This window comes from Patella vulgata, chromosome 5, assembly GCF_932274485.2.
Source record: "Patella vulgata chromosome 5, xgPatVulg1.2, whole genome shotgun sequence".
Taxonomy (NCBI): domain Eukaryota; kingdom Metazoa; phylum Mollusca; class Gastropoda; family Patellidae; genus Patella; species Patella vulgata.
In genome coordinates, this window is record NC_065883.2 from 74,788,492 (window position 1) to 74,813,228 (window position 24,737).

General features: G+C 36.6%; 1 protein-coding gene across 3 annotated transcripts; it reads right to left on the bottom strand.

The window, feature by feature from the left end:
* Positions 1-9: 9 nt before the first annotated feature.
* Positions 10-24,524, bottom strand: LOC126822356 (angiotensin-converting enzyme). 3 transcript variants are annotated; one of them, XM_050551214.2, is made up of 13 exons: positions 24,409-24,524; positions 17,887-18,102; positions 12,262-12,423; positions 10,441-10,672; positions 9,708-9,899; positions 8,979-9,076; positions 7,954-8,123; positions 6,946-7,070; positions 6,322-6,420; positions 5,898-6,042; positions 5,003-5,101; positions 3,539-3,661; positions 10-2,136 (listed from the first exon to the last, which is right to left on the bottom strand). In XM_050551214.2, exons 2-13 carry the CDS (start codon positions 18,079-18,081, stop codon positions 1,869-1,871), a joined length of 1,908 nt encoding a protein of 635 aa, XP_050407171.1. In that variant the 5' UTR covers positions 18,082-18,102; positions 24,409-24,524; the 3' UTR covers positions 10-1,868. The 3 variants fall into 3 exon arrangements, with proteins under 3 accessions (XP_050407171.1, XP_050407174.1, XP_050407172.1); XM_050551217.2 differs by lacking the exon at positions 24,409-24,524 and adding an exon at positions 19,767-19,847; XM_050551215.2 differs by lacking the exon at positions 24,409-24,524 and adding an exon at positions 19,124-19,251.
* Positions 24,525-24,737: the final 213 nt, after the last annotated feature.

The following is a 24,737-nucleotide window of genomic DNA, read 5'->3' on the forward strand; positions in this document are numbered from 1 at the left end:
AACATTTAAAAATAATTACAATTTATCTCCGTGAATTAAATTTTAATAAATAAAACCATACTGTATACGCAAATATTATTTTGAAACGTAAAACAGCATAGCATTGAAAGTTTTATCAAATTCAAACCATAAAACATATGATCAAACATTTAGAATCAATTTACTTATGATATCCTTCACCCTAACCCAGCCACAATTATTGATATGTGTATCATTAAAGATACATTATTGGAGATTAAACAAAGAGCTTGCAGTTCTCACTATAATTGTTAAAAACTAGATAATCTAAAGGGAATTTGCTGAAAATTGATCCACTGTGAACCGAGAATTTTGCGATTAAATTTTAGGCCTAGCCTCGATCAGATCAACATCATTACTAAATTCGTAACCATAAAAAACATAGTCTCGATTATTCATTTCATGGTTAAATTATGAATGGAAGTCGAACAGCAAATCGGAACCTAATCCAATAAAAATCGCAGGCTAGCGATGACATCGAGAGTTGATTATGGTCTGGATAAGTTAATTAATGTCTAATTAATTATTTAGACAACATTTCAGGCCTAAATAAAGACCTGTAATAGGCAGATTTAGCTCTTGCATAATGGAGGTTAAATAAAAACATAATGTGTATGTCAAGGTATTTTATGCCACTGAAAAAAATCTTGATACCAGCTAGTTCCAAGACAGGAGCACTATAAGGCCCTAAACACCAGCTAAGTCTATTTGATAAGGCCAATTTCAAGTTTAGTCACACGTCATTAGATGTAAACAAGGCTAACGCTAATTCCAACCCTAACCCTGGACCTAGTCCTAACGTCGACTCTAACCCTAACCTACAATCTCACCAATAATCACGTGTCCTAACCGTATTTAAATCTCAACGACTATGGCGAAAATTGAGTTTGCCTTAAAGTTACAATTTCATATTTTCTAAGAAAGTCAAAACATAATTATTTCTATGACTTTTGCTCAATAGGTTGTCAACTCACTATTATACGATCATAGGTGTCATTCTCACACTTAAAACTCATTTACACCGGAAATAATAACACAATTACCTCCCAATTACCCCCCTTGTTTTCTATTCTCCACCATGGAGTAGTTTTCTGCAAACGTTTGAATTTGAAGATGAAAATGATATTTTTGCCAATTTCTCAACTGGCAATAGTGAATTATAGGATTAATAGGATTATTCTTTAACAAGGTAGGATTGTTTATAGATACCATCTATTTTAGGGCTTTATTTTAATAAATTTTAAAAATATAACGTAAAAATATGAAATTGCAACTTTAACAAATAGATCTGACCTACACACGTGTGTTCCTACGGTATGTGTGTGTAATGTGTATCCCACTTTTTTGAATCTTATATGTGCATTTACTATGCATGCATACTTAAAACAATATTGCGTTCATTCACGAAAGTTATTCTTTAATAATAAAAAAAAAATAAAATCAGTAAACCTTCGACAATAATGATATAAAACGTTATAAAATTTTTTACACTTTCTACAAATTCCTAGTATAAACCATTTCCTCTAGCCTAATATGCAGAATATTAGGACGCTAGATACAGGGCCATAAGTAGCTCAGAGCAACGAGGGGGGGGGGGGGGAGGGCGGGAAGTGTTCTCAGGGGTGCAGTAAAATTGACGGACAATGTATAATATCTATTTTTCATGGTCAAAAATTTTTTCACAGGGGGACGAAACTGGTTAGACCCGATTTCATTATATCTGTAAATTGAAATCATAAAGCAATATGGCGGCTTTGGGTTTCGGTATATTCAAATTTTCAACTTCATTTTCTCGTTTTTAAATGTTCATGGACGATGACGAATACGCAAGGATGGACAGAATCTATATTTTAGTTTCGTATTTTAAGTAACGAATACAACACAGCGGCCATGATTAAAGGTAGGGATATGAAATTCATATTAGAACTTGACGGATCTTTGGTATCAGCTGCCGGACAAGCATCCTCCCAACCAATATCATCGCCATTTTGTTCTTGAAGCCAATCTGTTAAAGGTTGGAAATATTCCATTAACGCAGTAGCGTTCATTTTATCTTCGCCTGAAACCATCACCATAGCTTCCGGCCATGGCAGCGATGAACCTAGCTTCAACATTTCACTGAAAACCAAAAAAAAAGAAGATTTTCGAAAGTGATAGCATTGCTCATTAAGGAGGAAGATACAAACATTTGAAAGAGGTTACAACGCCATATTAAAGTAATTTTTGGGGTAGAATTTGAAGATTCTGTGATTTAAAATTAGAAATCTATTAGTGGCAGGTAGCCGTCGAAGATTTGACTCATGAAGCTACTACTTTGGTTCTTATGCGAACTCTTCAGGCTTAAAGATACATTCCCGCGTACAAACTGGGTGATTTGATGATATATTTGGACTAAAAGCATATTCAAACTAATTAATTTATCATAATTTTGCTTCAAATCCCTCTCAAAACATTGTAATTTTCAAGGAATACCCTGCTATAAAAATCGACCAAAAGAGGTCATGTTTGTGCCACGTGACTTTCCGCCCTTGGTAGTATATAGCAACCCTTGCGAGGTCGGAGGAGAATTCATTGCATACACAAGGCGGTGTTGTCTTTAATCGCTGACTATTTATTACAAAATATCGAATCCTAATTAAATTCTCGGATTATCCACTGCGTGATTTTTATCTTTAGAAAGTGTTGTACGTCTAACTCTTCATAAAGTTTATCAACATGTACACAAAGCGCTCAATCATCGCGTGCAACCTTCGACGTCACGCGTGCAGACATTCCTGCACGATTAGGGGAACCCTTGCATTTTTGTCCTGTATACGCCCCATGAGTGTTTTTCAGGGAATCCAGTATTTTTCTAGTAGGATTGGATATTTCTACTTTCCATATATACCAAAATTGCCATACTTTTATTGGCAATAACCACGGATAAATACTTTTCAGGGAACCTATCTTTAAGTGAGAAAGGTTCTAGAGGAGACCGCTTTCTTACCAATGGAGGTGGAGTGTTTTTAGTGGAGAAACACAGAAAGATAAATATAATGTAAAATGGTAGGTTCATTATAAGATATATATAAGTTATCGACAACCTAGGGTAGTTTTGGCTTAACGTCCGCTTGCAAATAGACTGATACCACCGACAAAACTATTGTGTACAGCGTAATAGGGTTCAAATAGTACACCGACTTCTTAGGTTTCTTTTTGATGTCGGATACCTTGGGTTTAAATTGGGTGTCGTAGGTTTTAAATGATATCAGGTGGGGATCCAGGATTTTCAAAAGGGGGGGGGGGGCTGTCGGGCAATCAACCAAGTCACCATCCGGCTCGTTTCGGAGTAAATTACGATTTCTAACATAAACTGACCGTTATACTTTTCCGCGAAAATATATGGGGTAAAACATTGTTCGTCCCCCCCCCTCTGGATCCGCGCCTGGATATCTCATTTAACTGACTATGTATAATCTAAGGATCTGCCGCAGTAGAATCCCAATTGATTGTAAAGAAATATAAATATATAGTTTTATACCTGAGTAACTGTCCAGCTTGTTGATTCTGATAAATATCACACTGATGTAATGGACCAGTTTGACTAGCAGCATTACACAGGGCTTTATGGAACTGAAACTGTATCACAAAACTTACAAAATACCTGAAATTAAGAACAACAAAAACGGACTGACGTTTGAAGTAGCTAAGTCTCATCAAGGGCTATCGACATTGAAATCACGAATTATTTGTCAATTTAAATCAACTTTGATGTGATCTTACCGGGAAATGATGGGCTTCTGATATCCAATATTTAAGACAAAATAAACATTTTACCATTGGTACACGAATCGTGTACCATAATGCGTTTCAGCGCCATTTGTAACAAGAGACTCGAAGAATGAGGCTATACTTATTCCACAAGTCATGTCAAAAGGTAACTCCGTATTATTTTATGGTGAGCATGCGCAATAAATACTATCGGCGTAGACTGGAATAACCAGACGCTAGAGATTGCCATTCGATTGAGACTTCTGGCGTATTTCGCCGAACATAACTGATTAGAAATTACAGTAAAAACAGAAACGATTGAATGTAAATCAGTTTATGTACATTCATATTACATTATTATATGCGTTGCGACCCATTTGTGTCAATTTCTAGGTCCAAAATATTATCGATTTAGCTCCTTTAAGTCCACTGTATGGATACAGACCACAACTAATTCCCTTTATTTGGTTTGCCACGGATGTAGTGCCTTCTATCTATAACCGTTCTCATTATTTCCTCCATTTTCATGACCATTTTTGTTGACGTTTTTGGAGTAGAATTGAAGAAAGTTGTTTGAATTAAATTTTTGTGCCAAGCTTGGGGGACATTTATTAGGCGGAAGGATATCAGTGCTAGCCCTTGGTTACACTATGACATGAAACGATTAATACAAGTCAATGGTAATTTATTAACTGTTTATTATAAAGTTTACCTGCTATACGGTGTGCAATTGGGAACGTGTTATGTTTATCTGTTACATAGCGTGCTGTTAGGAAAGTGTTATGGTTAACCGTTAAAAATGTGTTACGTTTACGTATCACATGGTGTGTTGTTGGGAACGTGTCAAGTTTACCTGATATATGGTGTTGTTAGAAACGTGACAAGTTTGCTTATTATGTAATGTGTTGTTAGAAACGTGTCAAGTTTACTTGTTACATGGTGTGTTGTTAGAAACGTGTCAAGTTTACTTGTTACATGGTGTGTTGTTAGAAACGTGTCAAGTTTATTTGTTATGTGGTGTGTTGATAGAAACGTGTCAAGTTTACTTGTTAAATGGTGTGTTGTTGGGAACGTGTCAAGTTTACCTGCTCTGCTATACGGTGTGTTGTTGGGGACGTGTAAACATTACCTGATATAAGGTGTCACGTCAGAAATGTGCAAGTGAATATATGGCGCGCAAGAACGTGTCAAGTTTACCTTGTTAAATGTGCTGTTAGGAACGTGTCAAGTTTACCTGATATACGGTGTGTTGTTAGGAATGTGAAATTTAGATGCAGGATCGAAATCTTCTTCTGTTCTGGTAACTGGTGGTGATACACCCTGGTATTTACATCTAATTAAATAAAAAAAAGTTATGTGAAATTTAAATACGGAAGAAATGTTAAAAAAATGTGATAGTGTACTATTATACACGTGATTGTAGAGTAATTATACACTTGAATCTAGAGTAATTATATACTTGACTCTAGTGCAATTAGCTACTTGACTCTAGAGTAATTATATACTTGACTCTAGAGTAATTATATACTTGACCCTAGAATAATTATGTACGTGACTCTAGGGAAGTATATACTTGACCCTAGGGTGCTTAAATTCGTGACTCTAGAGTAATTATATACTTGATTCTAAGGTAATTATATACTTGACTCTAGAGTATTTATATGTTGAACCCTAGAGTAATTATATATTTGATTCTAGAATAATTATATACTTGACCCAACAGTAATTATATAATTGACTCTGGAGTATTTATTGATTTAATGAAAATGTCGAATAAAGAGAAACGCCACATTAATAAGGCTAATTCAGACGGACATACGCCATGCAGTATTCTAAGAGGGAAATGGTGCCTACAGTCTACTCTTATTTCGATTTCCAACTGTCAAGAGTTATTTTAGGTGCACGTCCATGTGTACACATGGCACCCCTTTTTGTCCCATCCGAGCGACTAGACAGTTTCTTACTAGGCTTATCTGTTATGCACCACTGACAAGGGGAACATACACTGGAAAATCCCTAGGCACTTTCTCGAACAACAACGGGGGTCGAACCCTGGTTAGCGAGCTTGCGCCTTACTCACAGATCCGCCATGGCCCCGGCATATCCGGCGAATATTTTATTATTCTTACCTAAGATCCCACCATTTTTCATTATATTTATCTTTCGGTGTTTCTCCACTAAAAACACTCCATCTCCATTGGTCTATTAAATAACCGAATGGTAAGAAGGCGATCTTTTGTAGAGCCATCCTCATTAAAAAGTTAATATCCGCCTCTGCAAAAGAGAAAAAAACAACTTTTTAAATTAAGACTAAAGTTGCAATCTGGTTAAAACACAGATCCTATTTCGTTTCGGTTTTTATAGTTCAAAATTTCGTTTTACTTGTCTTTACTACATTATGATCTGGAAGAGTTGTTATATAACCCACGTCCTGGTTGATGTGAGAGATTAGCCAATGAAACGGTCTTAGCATGCGGTGTACAGATCTGTGGGTATCCCACTAGAAACACCAACGCTGATTGGCTAATGAAATTGATTAAATACTTGTCTTACCATTATCGTTAGTAACATTTTGAATTAAATCAATCTTCTCGAGATGTTTCGGTGTCTGTACAGATAGAGATATGACGTCACCAACTGCTTCATGGAATCCTGTAAAATACAATCATACAATCAAAGAACCACCATGCACGAGCATGTTACCATATGATAAGAAAAATCGTGAATTACTAACTGATTGATTCAGGGGTAGCGACTACGAAGGGAGACAATCAACGTGTTTCTGTGGGGCGAAAACCGAGGTTCCGTGTTCCAATTGACATTAAACGTAAAATATTCCTTGACAGTTGTTTTTTTTTTTTTGGGGGGGGGGGAATCTATCTAGTGGTTTAACGCGTGCGTGTTGGAACCTAAGGCCCGTCAGTGAGTCATGTGGCGGGGTTTCGAATCCCTGTCTGTGACAAGGAGTAGGGTCGTCTGTTCAACTTTCGTGGGTTTTCTCCGGGTCCTCCGGTTTCCTCGCACTGCTAAATACCCTTGAAATAAAATTGAACTTTATGTTAGTACCGAAATGACCTAGTAATCTCAATTCCCTCTCAAATAAAAATCTAAATTTGTGCATTTTATCCGAATTTTAAATGTAACTGAATTGATGAAATTGAAGACTAAAGAATTTACCAGGATTAGCTCCCCCTCTGAAAACGACTGGTTGATCTTTATATTGTAGGTAATATTCAATATGGCCCATTTCATGATGCACTGTTATCAAGTCTTCCATATTAATCTCTGTACATTGTTTCACCCTTTTGAAAATAAAAGAGTTCAAAGAATAAATTTAAACATCAAAACTATTTTCCTCTAGTCGCGAGGGTAGAGAGGACTGGGACGGGTCTTCCTCTAGTCGTGAGGGTAGAGGGTTGGGACGAGTCTTCCTCTAGCCGCGAGGGTAGACAATTGGGGCGGGTCTTCATCTAGTCGCGAGGGTAGAGGATTGGGACGGGTCGTCATCTAGTCGCGAGGATACAGGATTGGGACGGGTCTTCCTCTAGTTACGAAGGTACAGGATTGGGAAGGATCTTCCTCTAGTCTCGAGGGTAGAGGGTTGGGACGGGTCTTTCTCTAGTCGCGAGGGTACAGGATTGGGACGGGTCTTCCTCTAGTCGCGAGAGTAGAGGATTGTGCGGATCTTCCTCTAGTCGCGAGGGTAGAGAGGACTGGGACGGGTCTTCCTCTAGCCGCGAGGGTACAGGATTGGGGCGGGTCTTCATCTAGTCGCGAGGGTAGAGGATTGGGACGGGTCTTTCTCTAGTCGCGAGGGTAGAGGGTTGGGACAGGTCTTCCACTAGTCGCGAGGGCAGACAATTGGTGTGGGCCTTCATCTAGTCGCTAGGGTAGAGGATTGGGAGACGTCTTCATCTAGTCGCGAGGGTAGAGGATTGGGACAGGTCTTCATCTAGTCGCGAGGGTAGAAGATTGGGACAGGTCTTCCTCTAGTCGCGAGGGTGCAGGATTGGGACGGGCCCCATAATTAGAAATAGCCAAGGGCCTCTCTTCATCCAAATCCGGCACTGCACAGGAACATAAAACCTGTGGAAATGTATCCTTCAAAAATCATAAATTCAGATTGTCTGTTATTTATATACCAGTGTATTCCCAGAACATTGAATCGCTTAGTTTAATTCCTACCTAAAGTCTTGTCTATTGTAGAAATCCCAGGCGGAAGCATGGCAGACAACATCTCGATCCTCCGGTTTACTTAACATAGAATAATTCCAGAAGCGGTCAGGCATTTTAATCATTCCAAGAGATTCGAAGAACTCATCAGAAACTTCAAACATTTTCACAGCTGTAAAATTCTAAAAAAAAAACAACTTTATATTATACATACATTATGCAAGAGCTAAATTTGTCTATTGCAGGTCTATCTTTAGGCCTGAAATGTTATATAAACTATTAATTGAACATTAATTAACTGATCCAGGCCATAATCAACTCTCGATGCCATCTTACGCGACGGATTGTCATTGGATTTGATTCTGATTCCGATCTCCTGCTCAATGCCCATTCTTTTTTTAGGCCTGAAATGTTATCTAAATTATTAATTAAACATTAATTAACTTATCCAGGCCAAAATCAACTCTCGATGGCATCAGATTTCTTCGATATTAAATAGATTAGAAAGGTTCGGCCATATTTTGATTTAATCTAAAAATGGCGAAGCGAGACTTTGCTTCGAACAACCAGTACGGTGGTTGAAATTATTGCAGGCGTCTTGTCAAACCTTCAAAGGCTAATATCTTCGCTCGCAATATAGTGAAATTTTCAAATTATTCATTTTACATTATCTATTTTCGAACTATCATAGCAAGAATGGGTAGCTCTTTATCTAAATCTTACATAATGTATTTTTAATTAACGTGGGAATTGTATATATTGGTAGGTTATTGCGATTACTTATAGGGTAAACGAATAACGACCTACAAACCTAAATAAACCTTGTAGTATCACATAACCTTGTAATAACGTCCTACATACGTACAATAAACCTTGTAGTAACATATTACCTTTTAATACCGACCTACATACGTACCATAAACCTTGTAGTATCAGATAACCTTGTAATAACGACCTACATACGTACAATAAACCTTGTAGTATCACATAACCTTGTAATAACGACCTTCGTACGTATAATAAACCTGGCACATTACCTGGCGTATCATTTCCGGTGTTACGTCAATACTATCTTTATTTTTATAGGGTTCCAAAACATCATAAAGATTATTCCATGTCTGTGCCCACATATTACCTACAACAAATAAACATTAATACACATCGTATCCAGTAAAATATATATCTTTTCTGGGATATATAAGTCTGATGGTAACACTTTCCAGGATTGTTATTAGAAATACAACCTAGAAAGCGGTTGCTATTGGATATTAAACCTGGAAAGCTTTTCAAGCTGCGTGTTAAACATGGAAAGCGGTTGTCATTGTATCCAAAACCTGGAAAAGGGGTTTTATTGCATAAAAAACCGAAAAATGGTTGTTATCGGATATAAACCTGAAAACGATTCGATTGGATATAAACCTGAAAACGGATGCGATTGGATATAAAACCTGAAAACGGTTGCTATTGGTTGTAAAACCTCAAAAACCGTTGCTATTGGATATGAAACTTGAAAAACGGTTGTTATTGAATATAAAACCTGGAAAGCTGTGGTTATTAGATATGAAACCCGAAAAACCGTTGCTATTGGATATGAAACCTGAGAAACGGTTGCTATTGGATATACAATCTGATAAACGGTTGCTACTGGAATTAAAACATGGAAAGCGATTAATATTGGATAGAAAAACCTGAAAAACGATTGTTATTTGTTACAAAACCTGCAAACCGGTTGCTATATACTACATATCGTACCCGTTAAACCTTACCTAGTAGATGTGCGGGTATTTGACCAGTAGAAGGGAATTTATCAGCACCATAAAATTCTTTAAGTTTATTTCTCGTATATGCATGTAGATTGACATATAATGGTTTCAACGTTTCAAATAAATCCACGAGATCTTCTTCGAAAGTGGGCGTGTCATACCAAGAACGCCAGTAAGCTCCCGTATCTTCATATCCTGGAATGGAACATAGTCAACGTAATACAATATATTTCATTGTTTTTCATCCATGTTTTTTATTGTATATAAACTTGCAATCTGATTAAAATACAGATCTATATTTCGTTTCGTTTTTTTTATACTTTCGATGGGCTACAGTACATGAAGATCTGACCAGTTGTAGTGATAGGTTGCGTCAGAGGTCATACGAGCGACTTTGACTCTATGACGTCAGAATTTGATTAACCAATCAGCATTAGTTTTCTAGTGGATACCCACAGTTCCGTGCAGCTCAAGGCAAAAGCTCGCCGTAACAGACCGTTTCATTGGCTAATCATCCACAACACGTCAATGATAACATCCCGTCCAGATCCTTGTGTAGTAAAGACAAGTAAAACAAAATTTTGAACTATAAAAAAACGGAACGAAATAGTATCCGTGTTTTAATCAGATTTCAACTTACCAAGCTGAGTACATATTAAAATGAAATATGTCGGGTGAAATTTCATTTTTTTTCGAAAAATGTAAATCACGGATCGTTACTCTAATATTTACTCACCATTAGCTACAATGGCCTCGTTACTAAGGGCAACGAATTCTTCATATAGATCCTTCATCTTCTTGCCGCTGACATCTCGCCATCCCTGCCACGCTGCTAATAGTCTATCATAATCCCGGGACTCAGCAAATAGTCGAGTTAGATCAGGATCTAGAGGAAGACATTCTGATTCTGATAAACATACTTGACCTGTGCTGTAAATAGTCCTCATCTCGGATTGGATCTGATTTAACTATAAATATACAGAAAAAATAAAGTAAATTACAAAATAGTGTAAAATTGCACTATTAAATTGGTAGTTTCGGTCACCCAGAACCTCCTAGTCTTCAACGTACGGAGGGTCTGGGACCGTTATCAATATTTGACGAAAAGTTCCACCGCCCATGCGTAAGAGTTGCGCCCCTTTCCACAATAAATCCCACAATTCGTGCATTAATATAATTGAATTACTACATAATATCTAATAAACAGTAGAGCACGAAGAGCCCAACAAAACCATAGAACAAAGTGGAATTTAATAAAACGTCAAAAAATATTGAACTTTTGAGTCCTATTTCTTATTAATGTTAAGGGGGCCACGGTGGGTCAGTGAGTAAGACGTTGGTTCGCTAGACTAAAGGTTCCGTACTCGATCCCGGTGTGGCGAGAAAGTCCATCTGGATTTTCCGACGTGGTTCCGATTTGTGAGTGGGGAAGGAACTGGGGGGGGGCAGACAAAGGCAGCCTATAGTCCTTCGGGTGGGACGAAAAGTATAGGTCCCGTCCACATATTGGCGTACATGTAAAAGAACTTTTGGCAGATGGAATTCGGCATGAGAGTAGGCTGTAGTGCCACTGTCCGGGCAAAATTTCCCTCTAAGCACACTGTATGGCGTTAGCCCGTCTTCATTAGCCAAGTCGGAGCAGAACAGTAGGACTTAAAACCCCATTTCATAACATTTTTAACATTTCTATTAATGTACATTAATGGGGGTCTTATTATGCCAATTAAAACGATACACCATCCATGATTTCTTCCGACATGAGAACAAATTTTAACCAATGTAACTTGAACTATAAAATTCACACCACTGATTGAATATCATAGTCTGCGATGTCACTTCTGTGGAAGCAGACGTTAAAGCACTAAGATACTAGTGCTACTCGAATATCATCGGTATTTTTCTATGCTATAGTGCTTACAGTTCAACAGGCGATGGGTCGAGGAAGGACATATATTTCGAATGGTCAATAATGGCTTGGTGATCGTGCCACGACGATCGCGAAAATATCCGAATGAACTATTATTACCAAAGACAATTAACTGATTTCAATCGTCAGGGATTGTAGATATTTTTTTTGTATTAGTCAACAAAAATTTCAACTCAATCAAGTGGAATAACTTTTGTAAAACAACAAATAAATAATAAAAACAAATGGATGCGTGATCCCGCAATTTGAAATTTCGTTAGGCTGTGGACATTTCTAATAGGAACCGTAATGTGCAGATAAAGAATGACCAACAGTCGTTTCATTTGCGAATATTTATACTAATAGCTAAACAATTCAACAGAAACCTTATGCAATATCGGTTGTACGTGACAAGGAGTAAGGTCGCCTGTCCAACCTCGTGGGTTTTCTCCGGGTCCTTCGATTTCCACCCACTGCTAAAGACCCCTACGCGCAAGCGAATTATGGATCTAAAATTAAAACCATATGTTAGTCCCGAAATGACCTAGTTTGTGTCGAGTGGACGTCCACCCCCCCTCTCTCTCTCTCTCTCTCTCTCTCTCTGTCTCTCATGCAATATTCTATTGCATTATATCAAAAGTCTTTTTTTACCCTTTCTAATTTTGCTGTATCTGGCATGGCTGCTGTGCCGATATCCACCAGTCGGGAGAATATGCGTCTTAGATTGGTATCGGTAAAATTCGACCAGTAAAATTGAGATGCATTATGGGCTACTTCCTGGTCGAACTCTGCTAACCTTAAACTTTCTGCTACCTGAAAAATATGCAAGGAACCATAATGTAATTTTTGTTGCATAGTAAATTGTACAATTATACAGGGGCGGATCAACACTTTTTATGAGAAAGTTTTCTCGGCCGTGTGCTTTATCCTTTATCGTCAGATTTGGGACAGGATGGGCACTCAAAGCACGAGATAATGATATAGACATTATGTGATATCACAATTAATGCTTTGCATCCATGAAATTGAATCACAATGTCGTATTCATTTATAATAAAAATTGACGGCAAACGAGGTGTTGTTTTTCTCTGTTTAAAAAGCTCAATGTGTATGTATATACGCCAAAATGACGATAGAGACCATGCGGGAGGGGAGTGGGGAGATATATTGCCTCAGGAACATGATCCCCCCCCCCTTGCAAAAATTCCTGGATCCGCCCCTGTTATAAAGTTTAAGTCAAGGTGTCGATGCCATTAATTCAAAACGATTTTTGGAAATTATCAGTAAAGGGGATGATTATTCGATTATAATTTTCTGATCCATTTCAGAATCTGCCAATCTGTCAGAGAAAATTAATAGTTAAATCATTACGTTTTATCACAAGTTTGGTTTGGATATTAACCTTTAAACAACCCGATGATTGGTGCCAGTAATTCAACAAGATTTATGGAAACAAGTAAAAAGAGTGAATATTCGATTATATATTTAAGGATCTATTTCTGAATCTGTCAATCTGTCATTCAATGATCTGTGTTGGTTTTTATTTTTTTAATTCGATTTTGTATTTGTTTTAACATATTAGTCAATATAATTGTTAAACATATATTATGCAAGAGCTAAATAATATCTGCCTATTGCAGGTCTTTCTTTAGGTCTGAAATGTTATGTAAACTAATAATTATTAACATGAAAAGACCTTAATCTTCTCTCGATGCCATCTTATGCGTCGGATTGTCATTGGATTTGATTATGATCTGCTGCTCAACGCCCATTGATTGGATATTCGTGACTATGTTTTTTTTTTATCGTACCTACTTTAGTAATGACGGCCGAGGCTAGACCGGAAAATCAATCGCTAATACTTTCGTACCGAGAGGAGCAAATTGACTGAAATTTCCAGCATAATCCCTCTACATTATCTAGTTTTAACTATTATAAATAGTGAGAACTGCCAGCTCTTTATCTGATCGTCCATAATGTATCTTTAATATATTAATGTTATTCATGTTTAAAGACGCTCTATAGACTTCTTGTGAATATCAGCCTAAAATGGTTCTATTCCGTTTAATATTCACATGGGTATTAATTGACAATTCAATAGATCAATCTGATTAACACACAGATCCTATTTCGTTTCGTTTTTATAGTTCAAAATTTCGTTTTAATTGTCTTTACTACACTAGGATCTGGAAGAATTGTTATCATTTACGTGTTCTGAATGATTTGTGGGAATAGTCAATGAAACGGTCTGTTACGGCAAGCTTTAGGCGTGTCTTGCACGGAACTGTGGGTAATCCACTAGTAACATGAATGCTGATTGGTTATTCAAAAGTCTGACGTCATGAAGTCAAAAGCTGCTCGTATGACGCCTATCGCTACAACTGGTCAGATCTTCATGTAGTGTAGGTCATCGAAAGTATAAAAAAACGAAACGAAATATAGATCTGTATTTTAATCAAATTGTTCAATAGATCTATGCTGCTCACATCTTTGTTAGCCGTGAACCAAATTGATGGCCCTGTTTTTAATTCCATCGAATCTAAGCCGGGAGATTATCTAGCGTTTGGTATTTTAATTTGGTTTTCTTAAATAAATGTTTAATAATTAATCAGATTAGCCTACATATGAACGTGGATTAATTTGTGAGAGGTTTTTGTATTTCAGCGAAGAAATGCAAGTCTAACATTATTTATTATAAACATAAGTGTTGTCTATTTTATAGTTTGGAAAGAACTCTCCTGTTGTTAAATCCGACTCAGTTTGTTGGATGAATTAAGTCGTGAGAAATTTTTAATTTCAGCGAAAAATGCAAGTCAAGAAGCCTTATTTTAGTATAGGCTAACCATTATTTATTATAAACATCAGTGTTATCTATTTCATAGTTTTGGAGAGAACTTGCCTGTTGTTAAATTCAACTCAGTTTGTTGGATGAATTAAGTCGTGGGAAATTTTATACGTCACGCATCGTTATTTTAATATAGGTTGACCATTGCTTATTATAAAGATACGTGTTATCTATTTTATAGTTTTGGCGAGAACCTGCCTGTTTAATGAAATATTGTTTAAACTTTACACACTGCATTTTGTCTTGTCCGCCGGTTTGTCTTGTTGGGTTTATTTTGTGAGTGCTGCGCAGTTCTCATTATAATAGTTAAAAACTAGATAATGTAAAGGGAATTTGCTGAAAATTTCATTTAAATTGATTCACTATGAACCCAGAACTAAGCGAATGAATTTTCCGCCTAGCCTCGTTCATTATTACTAAAGTCAGTACGATAAACATCATAGTCTCGATTATCGACTTAATCGTTAAATCGTGAAGGAAAGTTATGCAGTAAATCGGCTCATAATCCACTAAAGATCGCAGACTACCGATGTCATCGAGGGTTGATTATGGTGTGGATAAGTTAATTAATGTCTAATTAATAATTTAGACAACATTTCAGGTCTAAAGAAAGACCTGCAATAGACAGATTTAGCTCTTGTATAATATATGTTTCAGCACGAGAGCATTAAACAGCTTAAAATACAAAAACTATTCTGTACGTGATTATCTATAAAAGCAGGAGCCTGTTTCACGAAATTTCAACACAGATAAAATCCAAATTTTAATAATTTGATTGGATAATATTAGATTGATTTTAGTGCTTAGCCAATCAAAATTGAAGTATTACTAAAATTTGGATTTTATCTTTAGTTAAAATTTCGAGAAACAGGGCCCTGTAAAATATAAATATCTATAAAACCAGTAAAATATTAATATATCTTTAAGTCAGTTGAATGTAAACATCTATAACGTAGTTAATTTATATTACAAATTTAAGTCAATAAACTGACCTAATAAAAAGATATGAGAAAATGTCTCCTTTTGTATTGTCCTAAACAAACCATAGATATTAAACATACATCATGCAAGACGCAAATCTGCCTATTGCAGGTCTTTTTTTTTGGCATGAAATATTATATAAACTATTAATTAGACATTTATTAACAAAACAAGACCATAATCAACTCTCAATGCCATCTGATAATCAAGAATTAACTAAATTAGAACGGTTCGCCATTCCAAAAAATAATGCGAAAATAAGAAAACGAGGCCAAGTCTCGAATATACCAATATACGGTGATAACGTGGCTCAGTAATTTGAATGAAATTTTTAATATTTTCATTTTACATTATCTATTTTGAGCTATTATAGCAAGAATAGTCAGCTCTTTATCGAAATTTTACATAATGCATCTTTATAAGTATTGTAAAATTAATGAAAGAGAAATCGCTTTAATAATAAGTGCAGAATACTGCACCGAACAAAAATTTACACAAAAACATATACACGGACAGGACATCATACTCAGGAAAACACAAACATACAGACAATTCAAAAAAGTGAATGGATCCGGGGGCTAGCCGTAAGCGTCCACTGTGCTGTACAGTCCCGGGTCTGTAGTGACCAACTTCCGATATTATAGAAATCATAATGTGATAATGGCAGTTTAAAAACACAACCATCATCCCATATTGAGGTACAAAATACAAATCAGATTGCAAAATAGACGTCCACTAGCTTTATTCAAAAACGTACAAATGCATAGAGATGTGCCTCCGTACACTAGGTAGTATATGCTTATTCTTTCTATAACAACTGAAATCGTGGATCTCAAAAAATTCTCGAAGCGATGGTAGCGAACATTAACAATGCTACGGGAATATGAGTTATAGGGGATTTTCAGTTTATATATTACCAAGGCCTGCAAATATTGGATTTCCCGGTTGTACGTGACAAGGAGTAGAGTCGCCTGTCCCACCTCGTGAGTTTTCTCCGGGTTCTCCGGTTTCCTTCCACTGCTAAATGCCCCTACGCGCAAGCGAATTATTGAAATAAAATTGAACTATGCGTTAGTCCCGAAATGACCTAGTTTGTGTCGAGTGGACGTTAAACTCCAATCCACTCCCTCCCCTGTTATTTTGCTAGGCACGTATATGTTCCGTGTTTTTATTGATATTTTTGATGGTTTAATGAATTATTGAAATAAAATTGAACCTTATTTTAGTCTCGAAATGACCTAGTTTGTTAGAACGTTAAACCCAATTTCATTTCATTTCATTTTGTAAATTTATTGAATATAACATTGTTTAAATCAAATCATATGAAGATTAAGCTGCCTTTTACCACATTCCGTTAATTTTATTATAGCCTTCAACCTGAATAAATACTCCTTAAACCATTAAATATATCAATAAATACACAGAACATATTCGTGCCGAGAGAGAGAGAGAGAGAGAGAGAGGGGGGGGGGTCAACGTCCACTCGACACAAACTAGGTCATTTCGGGACCAACACATGGTTCTATTTTATTTCAATAATTCGCTTGCGCGTAGTGGTCTTTAGCAGTGGGTGGAAACCGGAGGACCCGGAGAAAACCCGCGAGGTTGGACAGGCGACCCTACTCCTTGTCACGTACACCCTGAGATTCGAAACCACGCCAGTTAACTCAATGATAGGCCTTATGATACAGCGCGCACGTGCTAATAACCATCCGGCCATCCACCACCCAGAAAATATACGTGCCTATAGGAAAATAACAAGCGGTAGTGGGTACTTTGCATGATGAAGATTTAGACTGGCTGGGTTTTTCCCTAAAGAGTATTTAAAATGGTTGTAAATCTTTAATTTGAGTAAACAATAAAATTGTCTATTTTAATGCATTTTATGCTGTTTTATCTTTAGGGGTGACAATTCCCTCTCTTATCTCCAAAAGGTATTTAATTTAATATGGTTCAACAATAAAATTGTCTTTTTTAATGTATTTTATGCTGTTTAATCTTTAGGGGTGACAATTCCCTTTCCTTATTTCCAAAAGGTATTTTAAATATGGTTCAACAATAAAATTGTCTTTTTAAAAGTATTTCAGGAGTTGTTTTGTTTCATTGGGTAACATCCATCTACGGATAAGAACAAAAATTACGTTGACTATTTTATACGTTGATTTCGTTTGTGGGGTGAAATTCGTTGGAAACTTTATATCCAAGCCAATGTTCAGATAATCGATTTTGTGTTTCATTGTCGATAAAAAAAGACATTAAACTGAAAAACAAAAACTAAACCAGTCGACTTCCGTTTGATCTTTATAAACATTTTTTTAAATCGAATTGACGAAGCAGATCATCAAGATTTCATTTTGACGTATTTTAAAGAGGTCGAGCTGCTTTCGGCCATTTTGGTTCATAAGCATGGAAATTCACATAAGCTAGATTTAATTAAAACTATAATTTACCATTGCTTCTTGATTTTCCTGGGTAATGTTTGTATTATATGTCCATGCTGCCGAAACATACCGGAAGTTAACTTCTTCTGATTTGGTATTGACATCTTCAAAAAATTGTCTCGCTGCTTCTTCATCAGTAATTAAATCACATAATATTGACGTCGTCGTTAACAACACGAACACCAGCACGCACTTCATCTCCATCTTGTTTGGTTACTGTTGGACCTGTGAACAGAAGGCTGTACAAGTCACAAGTTTTATCCAGAAGGAGTTGTAAATTCAGTAATAGATTTGGTGATGTCATTTTTACGATATGGGCGGATAGCACACGGCCAATTGATCCTAGTTTATGGCGGTACTTCTTATTAATAAACAAACAATGAGTAATAAACGATGATATGAATTACAATATGTCGACCACCGTTTCGTAATTTCTTGAGCATCTTTGTACTTATTTATTTGCGATGTGTACAATTCAGGGTCTGATTAAGTGTGCGTGGGTAGCATAATCTAGCCACTGTCTATCAAAACCGCACCTATGCAATTTGTATGTCTGTATGTCAGAGAGAGAGAGAAAAAAAAGGGGTTTAACGTCCACTCAACACAAACTATGTCATTTCGGGACTAACATATGGTTCAATTTTGATTTCAATAATTCGCTGGAGCGTAGGGGCATTACGCAGTGGGAGGAAACCAGAGAACTCGGAAAAAAAACACGAGGTTGGAGAGGCGACCCTATTCCTTGTCACGTGCAACCGGGGAATCGAAACCACGCCAGTTAATTCAATGACATGATACAACTCGCACGGGCTCATCATTCGGCGATCCAACCCCCCGTCAGTACGGTAGATAGATATATAGATGTATTTGGCACAAACATACACAAGCAAAATAAAAATATAAATTATATACTATCTATATAAAAGTCTTATTGATTTATGTTACAATGTTTTTCGAACTATTTTGGGGGTCCCTTACTGTAGCCCTATCAGCACTTCGGCTCGTGTACAATGGATTAATTAAATATGGATCTCTTTTAAAGAGATTATTACAATTCTGATCGATTGTAGATTCGCTAAAGGGGCTATCCCAAATGATATTCTTTGATATATTTGGGTCAACACTATAAAATAAAGAAATGGCCTATTTATCTTGTCAAAATATTTAACTTTTCAAAATGAAAATGAAATTTTCCCCGCGACACACAACCATTCTGTCTAGCCTAGCTTGCCGTTACATAGCACACCTAATCATGGACCACAGTTAACACCTAATCATGGACCACAGTTAACACCTAATCATGGAACACAGCTAACAGCTAATCATGGAACACAGCTAACAGCTAATCATGGACCACAGTTAACAGCTAATCATTGAAGACAGCTAAAAGCTAATCATGGAAAACAGCTAAAAGCTAATCATGGAACACAGCTAGCAGCTAATCATGGAACGCAGCTAACCATCCCACAACAGAGCAATTCGTGGAACAGCACAACTAATGGGAATGTAGCATAAATAATCATGACACAACACAGCTAAATCTGACATATCACATCTTCTCGTTTCATAGCACAACTGATCGTCGCATGTCACAGCTAATCATGACACAACACAGCTAATCATGACCCAACACAGCTAATCGTGTCGCAACACAGCTAAACCTGTCATACCACAGCTTCTCGTGACATAGCACAAGTGATCGTGCCCAGCCAGGAACATTCGTTGTTTTATTTTGGTTTAAGATTGTAAACTAAATGCCATAATAAATAGAAACGTCTCATTTGCCATGCCCGAAAGTCTGAGCTTGAAATATTGAGCTATTCGCTAATGAATATGATTTAACTGTACAGCGTAACCTAGGTGAAAGTGTTTCACCCTGTATTACTGACCTGTAGTAGTGGACAGATATCCAAACACACGGTCGTCAAACCAAATGAAATTCTGAGAAATGATCACATGCTTTCCGATATTTTCACTCGACTACGATAACAACGAATCTTTATAAGAATTATTCAGTTCGATTCACTTAAAGATACATTATGACTTAAGGTACGTACATTTAAAGATGTGTTATGACTAAAGTTATATACATTTAGGATGCATTGTGACTTAAGTTGTGTACATTTAAAGATGGGTTATGACTTACGTTATGTACATTTAAAGATGGGTTATGACTTACGTTATGTGCATTTAAAGATACATTACGATTTAAGTTATGCACATTTAAATATGCATTCGACTTAAGTTACGTACATTTTAAGATCCATTATTACTTAAGTTATGTACATTTAGATATACATTATGACTTAAGTTGTGTACATTTAAAGATGCATTATGACTAAAGTTATGTACATTTAAAGGTACCTTATGACTTACGTTATGTACATTTAAAGATGTGTTATGACGTAAGGTATATACATTTAAAGATGCATCATGACTTAAGTTATGTACATTTAAAGATGCATCATGACTAAAGTTATGTATATTTAAAGGTGCATTATGACTTACGTTATGTACATTAAAGATGAATTATGACTTACGTTATATACATTAAAGATGCATTATTACTTAAGTTATTTACATTTAAAGGGCATATGGCTCTATTGTTTGGAACCTAAAATTTTATTTTTAATTCTTATCATTTATGTTCTGTGAAATACGTGAACAGTCCAAAGTGGCGACACAGAGAGAGAGAGAGAGAGAAATGGGGTTTAACGTCCACTCAACACAAACTAGGTCATTTCGGGACTAACACATGGTTTAATTTTATTTCAATAATTCGCTTGCGCGTAGGGGTCTTTAGCAGTGGGAGGAAACCGGAGGACCCGGAGAAAACCCACGAGGTTGGACAGGCGACCCTACTCCTTGCCACGTACAACCGGGGATTCGAAACCACGCCAGCTGACTCAATGACAGACTTTTTATGGTACAGCGCGCACGTGCTAACCATTCAGCCACCCAACCCCCCAAGTGGCGGCAGTCTTTCACACCTGACACTATAGAGTACACGACTCGTGTACTGATTTTAAAATGTTCACTGAGTCTTAATACTGGATATTAGGATCCCATATTTTCACGGCAAAGTAACAACATCCATATTGGTTGAAAAAGATCAATATTGTATTCTAATTAATGTATTTATTTTCGAATATTATGGACAATATTGAGTTAAAATGAAATGAAATGGGGTTTAACGTCCTACTGTTCTGCTCCTATACTGGGCCAATGAAGACGGGCGTACGCCATACAGTGTGCTATGAGGGAAATTTTGCCCGGGCAACGGCATTATCGCCTACTCTTATATCGAATTCCAACTGCCAAGCGATATTTTACGTGCATTCCAATGTATACACGGGACCTCGGTTTTTCGTCTCATCCGAAGGACTAGACAGCTGTCCTTGCCAGGCCCTCCGTTCTGCACCACTGACAAGGGGAAACCACGTCGGAAAATCCAGATGAACTAGTTGAAAAAGATCAATATTGTATTCTAATTAATGTTTTTATTTTCGAATATTATGGACAATATTGAGTTAGGGCTTTAGATGCATTATGTAAAAGTTAAAGTTGCATATTACGAGACGTTGTTTATTATCGTAGCAATTGTACTTGACAAGCGAGACAATCTTGTCAAAACTTTACACACTCATAACTTCGGCCAGAATGAAGTAATATTGATTTTTTATTTTTGAACTATTACATCAAGAAAGACCAGCCCTTTATATAAATCTTTGTCTGAGCAAAATTTTCGATCATAACATACTGCTCGATGACGCATACCCTTCGTCATTATCGTAGGAAGTTAAACCCCTACGTAACGATAACGATAATGTACTGTACAACACACAGGGATATGACTTGTCACGATTATCGTTATCTGCATTGCATAAACTGGTACAAAAGAATTTGCCTATAAATTTAAGTTGACTCATTTCTAATTTAGGATAGTTATTCATACACCATATGTACAGGCACAGTCTTGTGATGTAAAACAAACCATTCAAGAATACATTAATAACAGATGAAGATGTAGGTCAACTATAGACCGAAATCAACCGTAAATGCCGGTCTTCTTGCATAGTATTAATAGAGGGTTTTCGCAATTAACGCTGAGGGGGGTGGGTGGCCGAATGGTTAGCACGTGCGCGCTATATCATAAGGCCTGTCATTTAGTCACCTGGCGTGGTTTCGAATCCCCGGCTGTACGTGACAAGGAGTAGGGTCGCCTGTCCAACCTCGTGGGTTTTCTCAGGGTCTTCCGGCTTCCCCCCACTGCTGAAGACCCCTACGCGCAATTGAATTATTGAAATAAAATTAAACCAATTTGTGTCGAGTGGATGCTAACCTCATTTCTCTCTCTCTCTCTCTCTCTCTCTCTCTCTCATTAACGCTGTAAAGCAGATTGATTTCGGAGATGGCGGGTTTTTTATTTACTTATTTACGTAATTTCAATATTGCGTCGCCTAACTTAATGCAATCTTTGACCTGTAAAAATTTAGTCCAGTGTGGATGAATTGTGACCATTTAAACATATCTAGGTCACTGGCTAGATCAGTGGTTCTCATCCTTTTTAGGCAACGGCAGACCTTGTAACACATGAAAAATTAGCGGCACACCTTGCAAAATATATATGAAGAATATCTGAATTTTTCAAATTTATGGCATGTCATAGACGGCATACACAAACTAGTCATAGACACATATATAGAATGACTCAAACTAAATAAGGAAAAAACACTGCTATGAACTTATCAGTAGACACCTGTGAATACTCAATTGGAATCAAGTGTCTTTTCGCGTTTTCTTAAGTGTGCTGTTCAAAATTTCGGGGCACTTAGGAAGATCTCGCGGCACACCTATGTGCCGCGGCACACTGGTTGAGAATCACTGGGCTAGATTATCCGGTCTTTTATGTTACCATGCACAAAATAAGAAGGAACATAGGCTTAAAAGAACACTCATAAGATTATTTTTTTTATTGTAAAATGTCTCTCGTAGAGGGTCTCTGTCTTTGTTGGATTTAAACCAAACAGTTCCATTGGCCAAACCCCTCCGTACGTTAAAGACTATGAGGTTCTGTGTTTCTGAGACAATAATAAGAAATAAATTGAAATGGGATTTAACGTCCTACTGTTCTCTTCCGACTGGGCTAATGAAGACGGGGGGCTAATGAAAACGTGCACTATATTTCTCTCATTCTGAGAATAACATACGCTTATTTCATTCCTTGGTTAATTGTGCCTTGTACTGTTAAAATATTTTTAGATTTATTTAACCAGGAAACCTCGATAAAATTTATTAAAAACGTTAATAACAAAAAATGATTAGTTTTAAAATCACGTCTTGATCACGCGATTTTGTCTCGTGTCTCTGTCTGGCTTTTTCCAAAGTCCGAAAAATCCTAAAAAGGGAACACTTACATCTTAAATCACGTATGTGCGTTATTTGAAATGAAATGGGGTTTAGCGTCCATCTTTCTGCATAAACCTATTTAAAGCAGACGTCATGCAGTGTGGTATGGCGGGGATTTTGACCGGATAGCGGCGTGTCCGCCCAATCTTGATAGAATTACAATTTTATTGTACACTGGCGGCCCATCCAAATGAGCAAACGCCTACTCTTATTTCGAATTTCAAAATGAAATGAAATGGGGTTTAACGTCGTACTGTTCTGCTCATAAACTGGGCTAATGAAGACGGACATACGCCATACAGTGTGCTATGAGGGAAATTTTTCCCGGGCAGCGGCACTACGGCCTACTCTTATATCGAATTCCAACTGCCAAGGGATCTTTTACGTGCTTTCCCATGTGTACACGGGACCTCGGTTTTTCGTCCCATCCGAACGACTAGACAGCTGTCCTTGTCAGGCCCTCCTTCCTGCATCACTGACAAGGGGAAACCACGCTGGAAAATCTTGCGTCTTTAATGTACATAACGTAAGTCATGATGCATCTTTAAATGTATACCTTACATCACAATGCATCTTTAATGTATATAACGTAAGTTATAATTCATCTTTAATGTACACGTACATAACGTAAGTCATAATATATCTTTAATGTATATAACGTAAGTCATAATTCATCTTTAATGTACATGTACATAACGTAAGTCATAATATATCTTTAATGTATATAACGTAAGTCATAATTCATCTTTAATGTAAATAACGTAAGTCATAATTCATCTTTAATGTAAATAACGAAAGTCATAATTCATCTTTAATGTAAATAACGTAAGTCATAATTCATCTTTAATGTAAATAACGTAAGTCACAATACATCTTTAAATGTATATACCTTACGTCATAATGTGTCTTTAATGTATATAACGTAAGTCATAATACATCTTTAAATGAATAGAACTGAATAATTCTTAGAAAGAACTTCTAAATCAATATGCATAATCATTGAAGGCTTAAAGACGACAAATAATTCTGACTTACATAAACTCATTTTCTAAAATTGAACTTTTGTTATTTATCATTAAAACATGTTAGGACCGGAAAATAGATTTTAGAGAAGTATTTTACCATGGCAGTAGATAGATAATATATGAACAGCTATTTCCATAATATGTACACAAAGTAAAATGGTCGTGTATTAGTCGCGGGGAACATTTCTAATGTAGGGTGATATCACAATCGTCAACAGAAAGCGGAATACACACTCATCCTCGCTAGACCATTCGATACATCAACATTAAATACCTAGGGCTTGAATAAAAGTGTTGGGGATTCTTGTTCTTGCGATGATGATGTATTAATTAATAAGCCATTGTATGGGAAACGGAAAATACATATGAGTATGCAAGGCTAATAACGGCGTAAAGTGCCGGTGTCAGATTTATAGTGACGTACTT

Excerpts from the sequence above, each read along its gene's own strand:
- LOC126822356 (XM_050551214.2), bottom strand. The coding sequence starts at position 18,081 with ATGGAGATGAAGTGCGTGCTGGTGTTCGTGTTGTTAACGACGACGTCA. Across the intron at positions 7,071-7,953 it reads TACAATAGACAAGACTTTAG|GGTGAAACAATGTACAGAGA; the intron begins GTAGGAATTAAA and ends TATTTTCAAAAG. Across the intron at positions 6,421-6,945 it reads CAGAGGGGGAGCTAATCCTG|GATTCCATGAAGCAGTTGGT; the intron begins GTAAATTCTTTA and ends TGTATTTTACAG.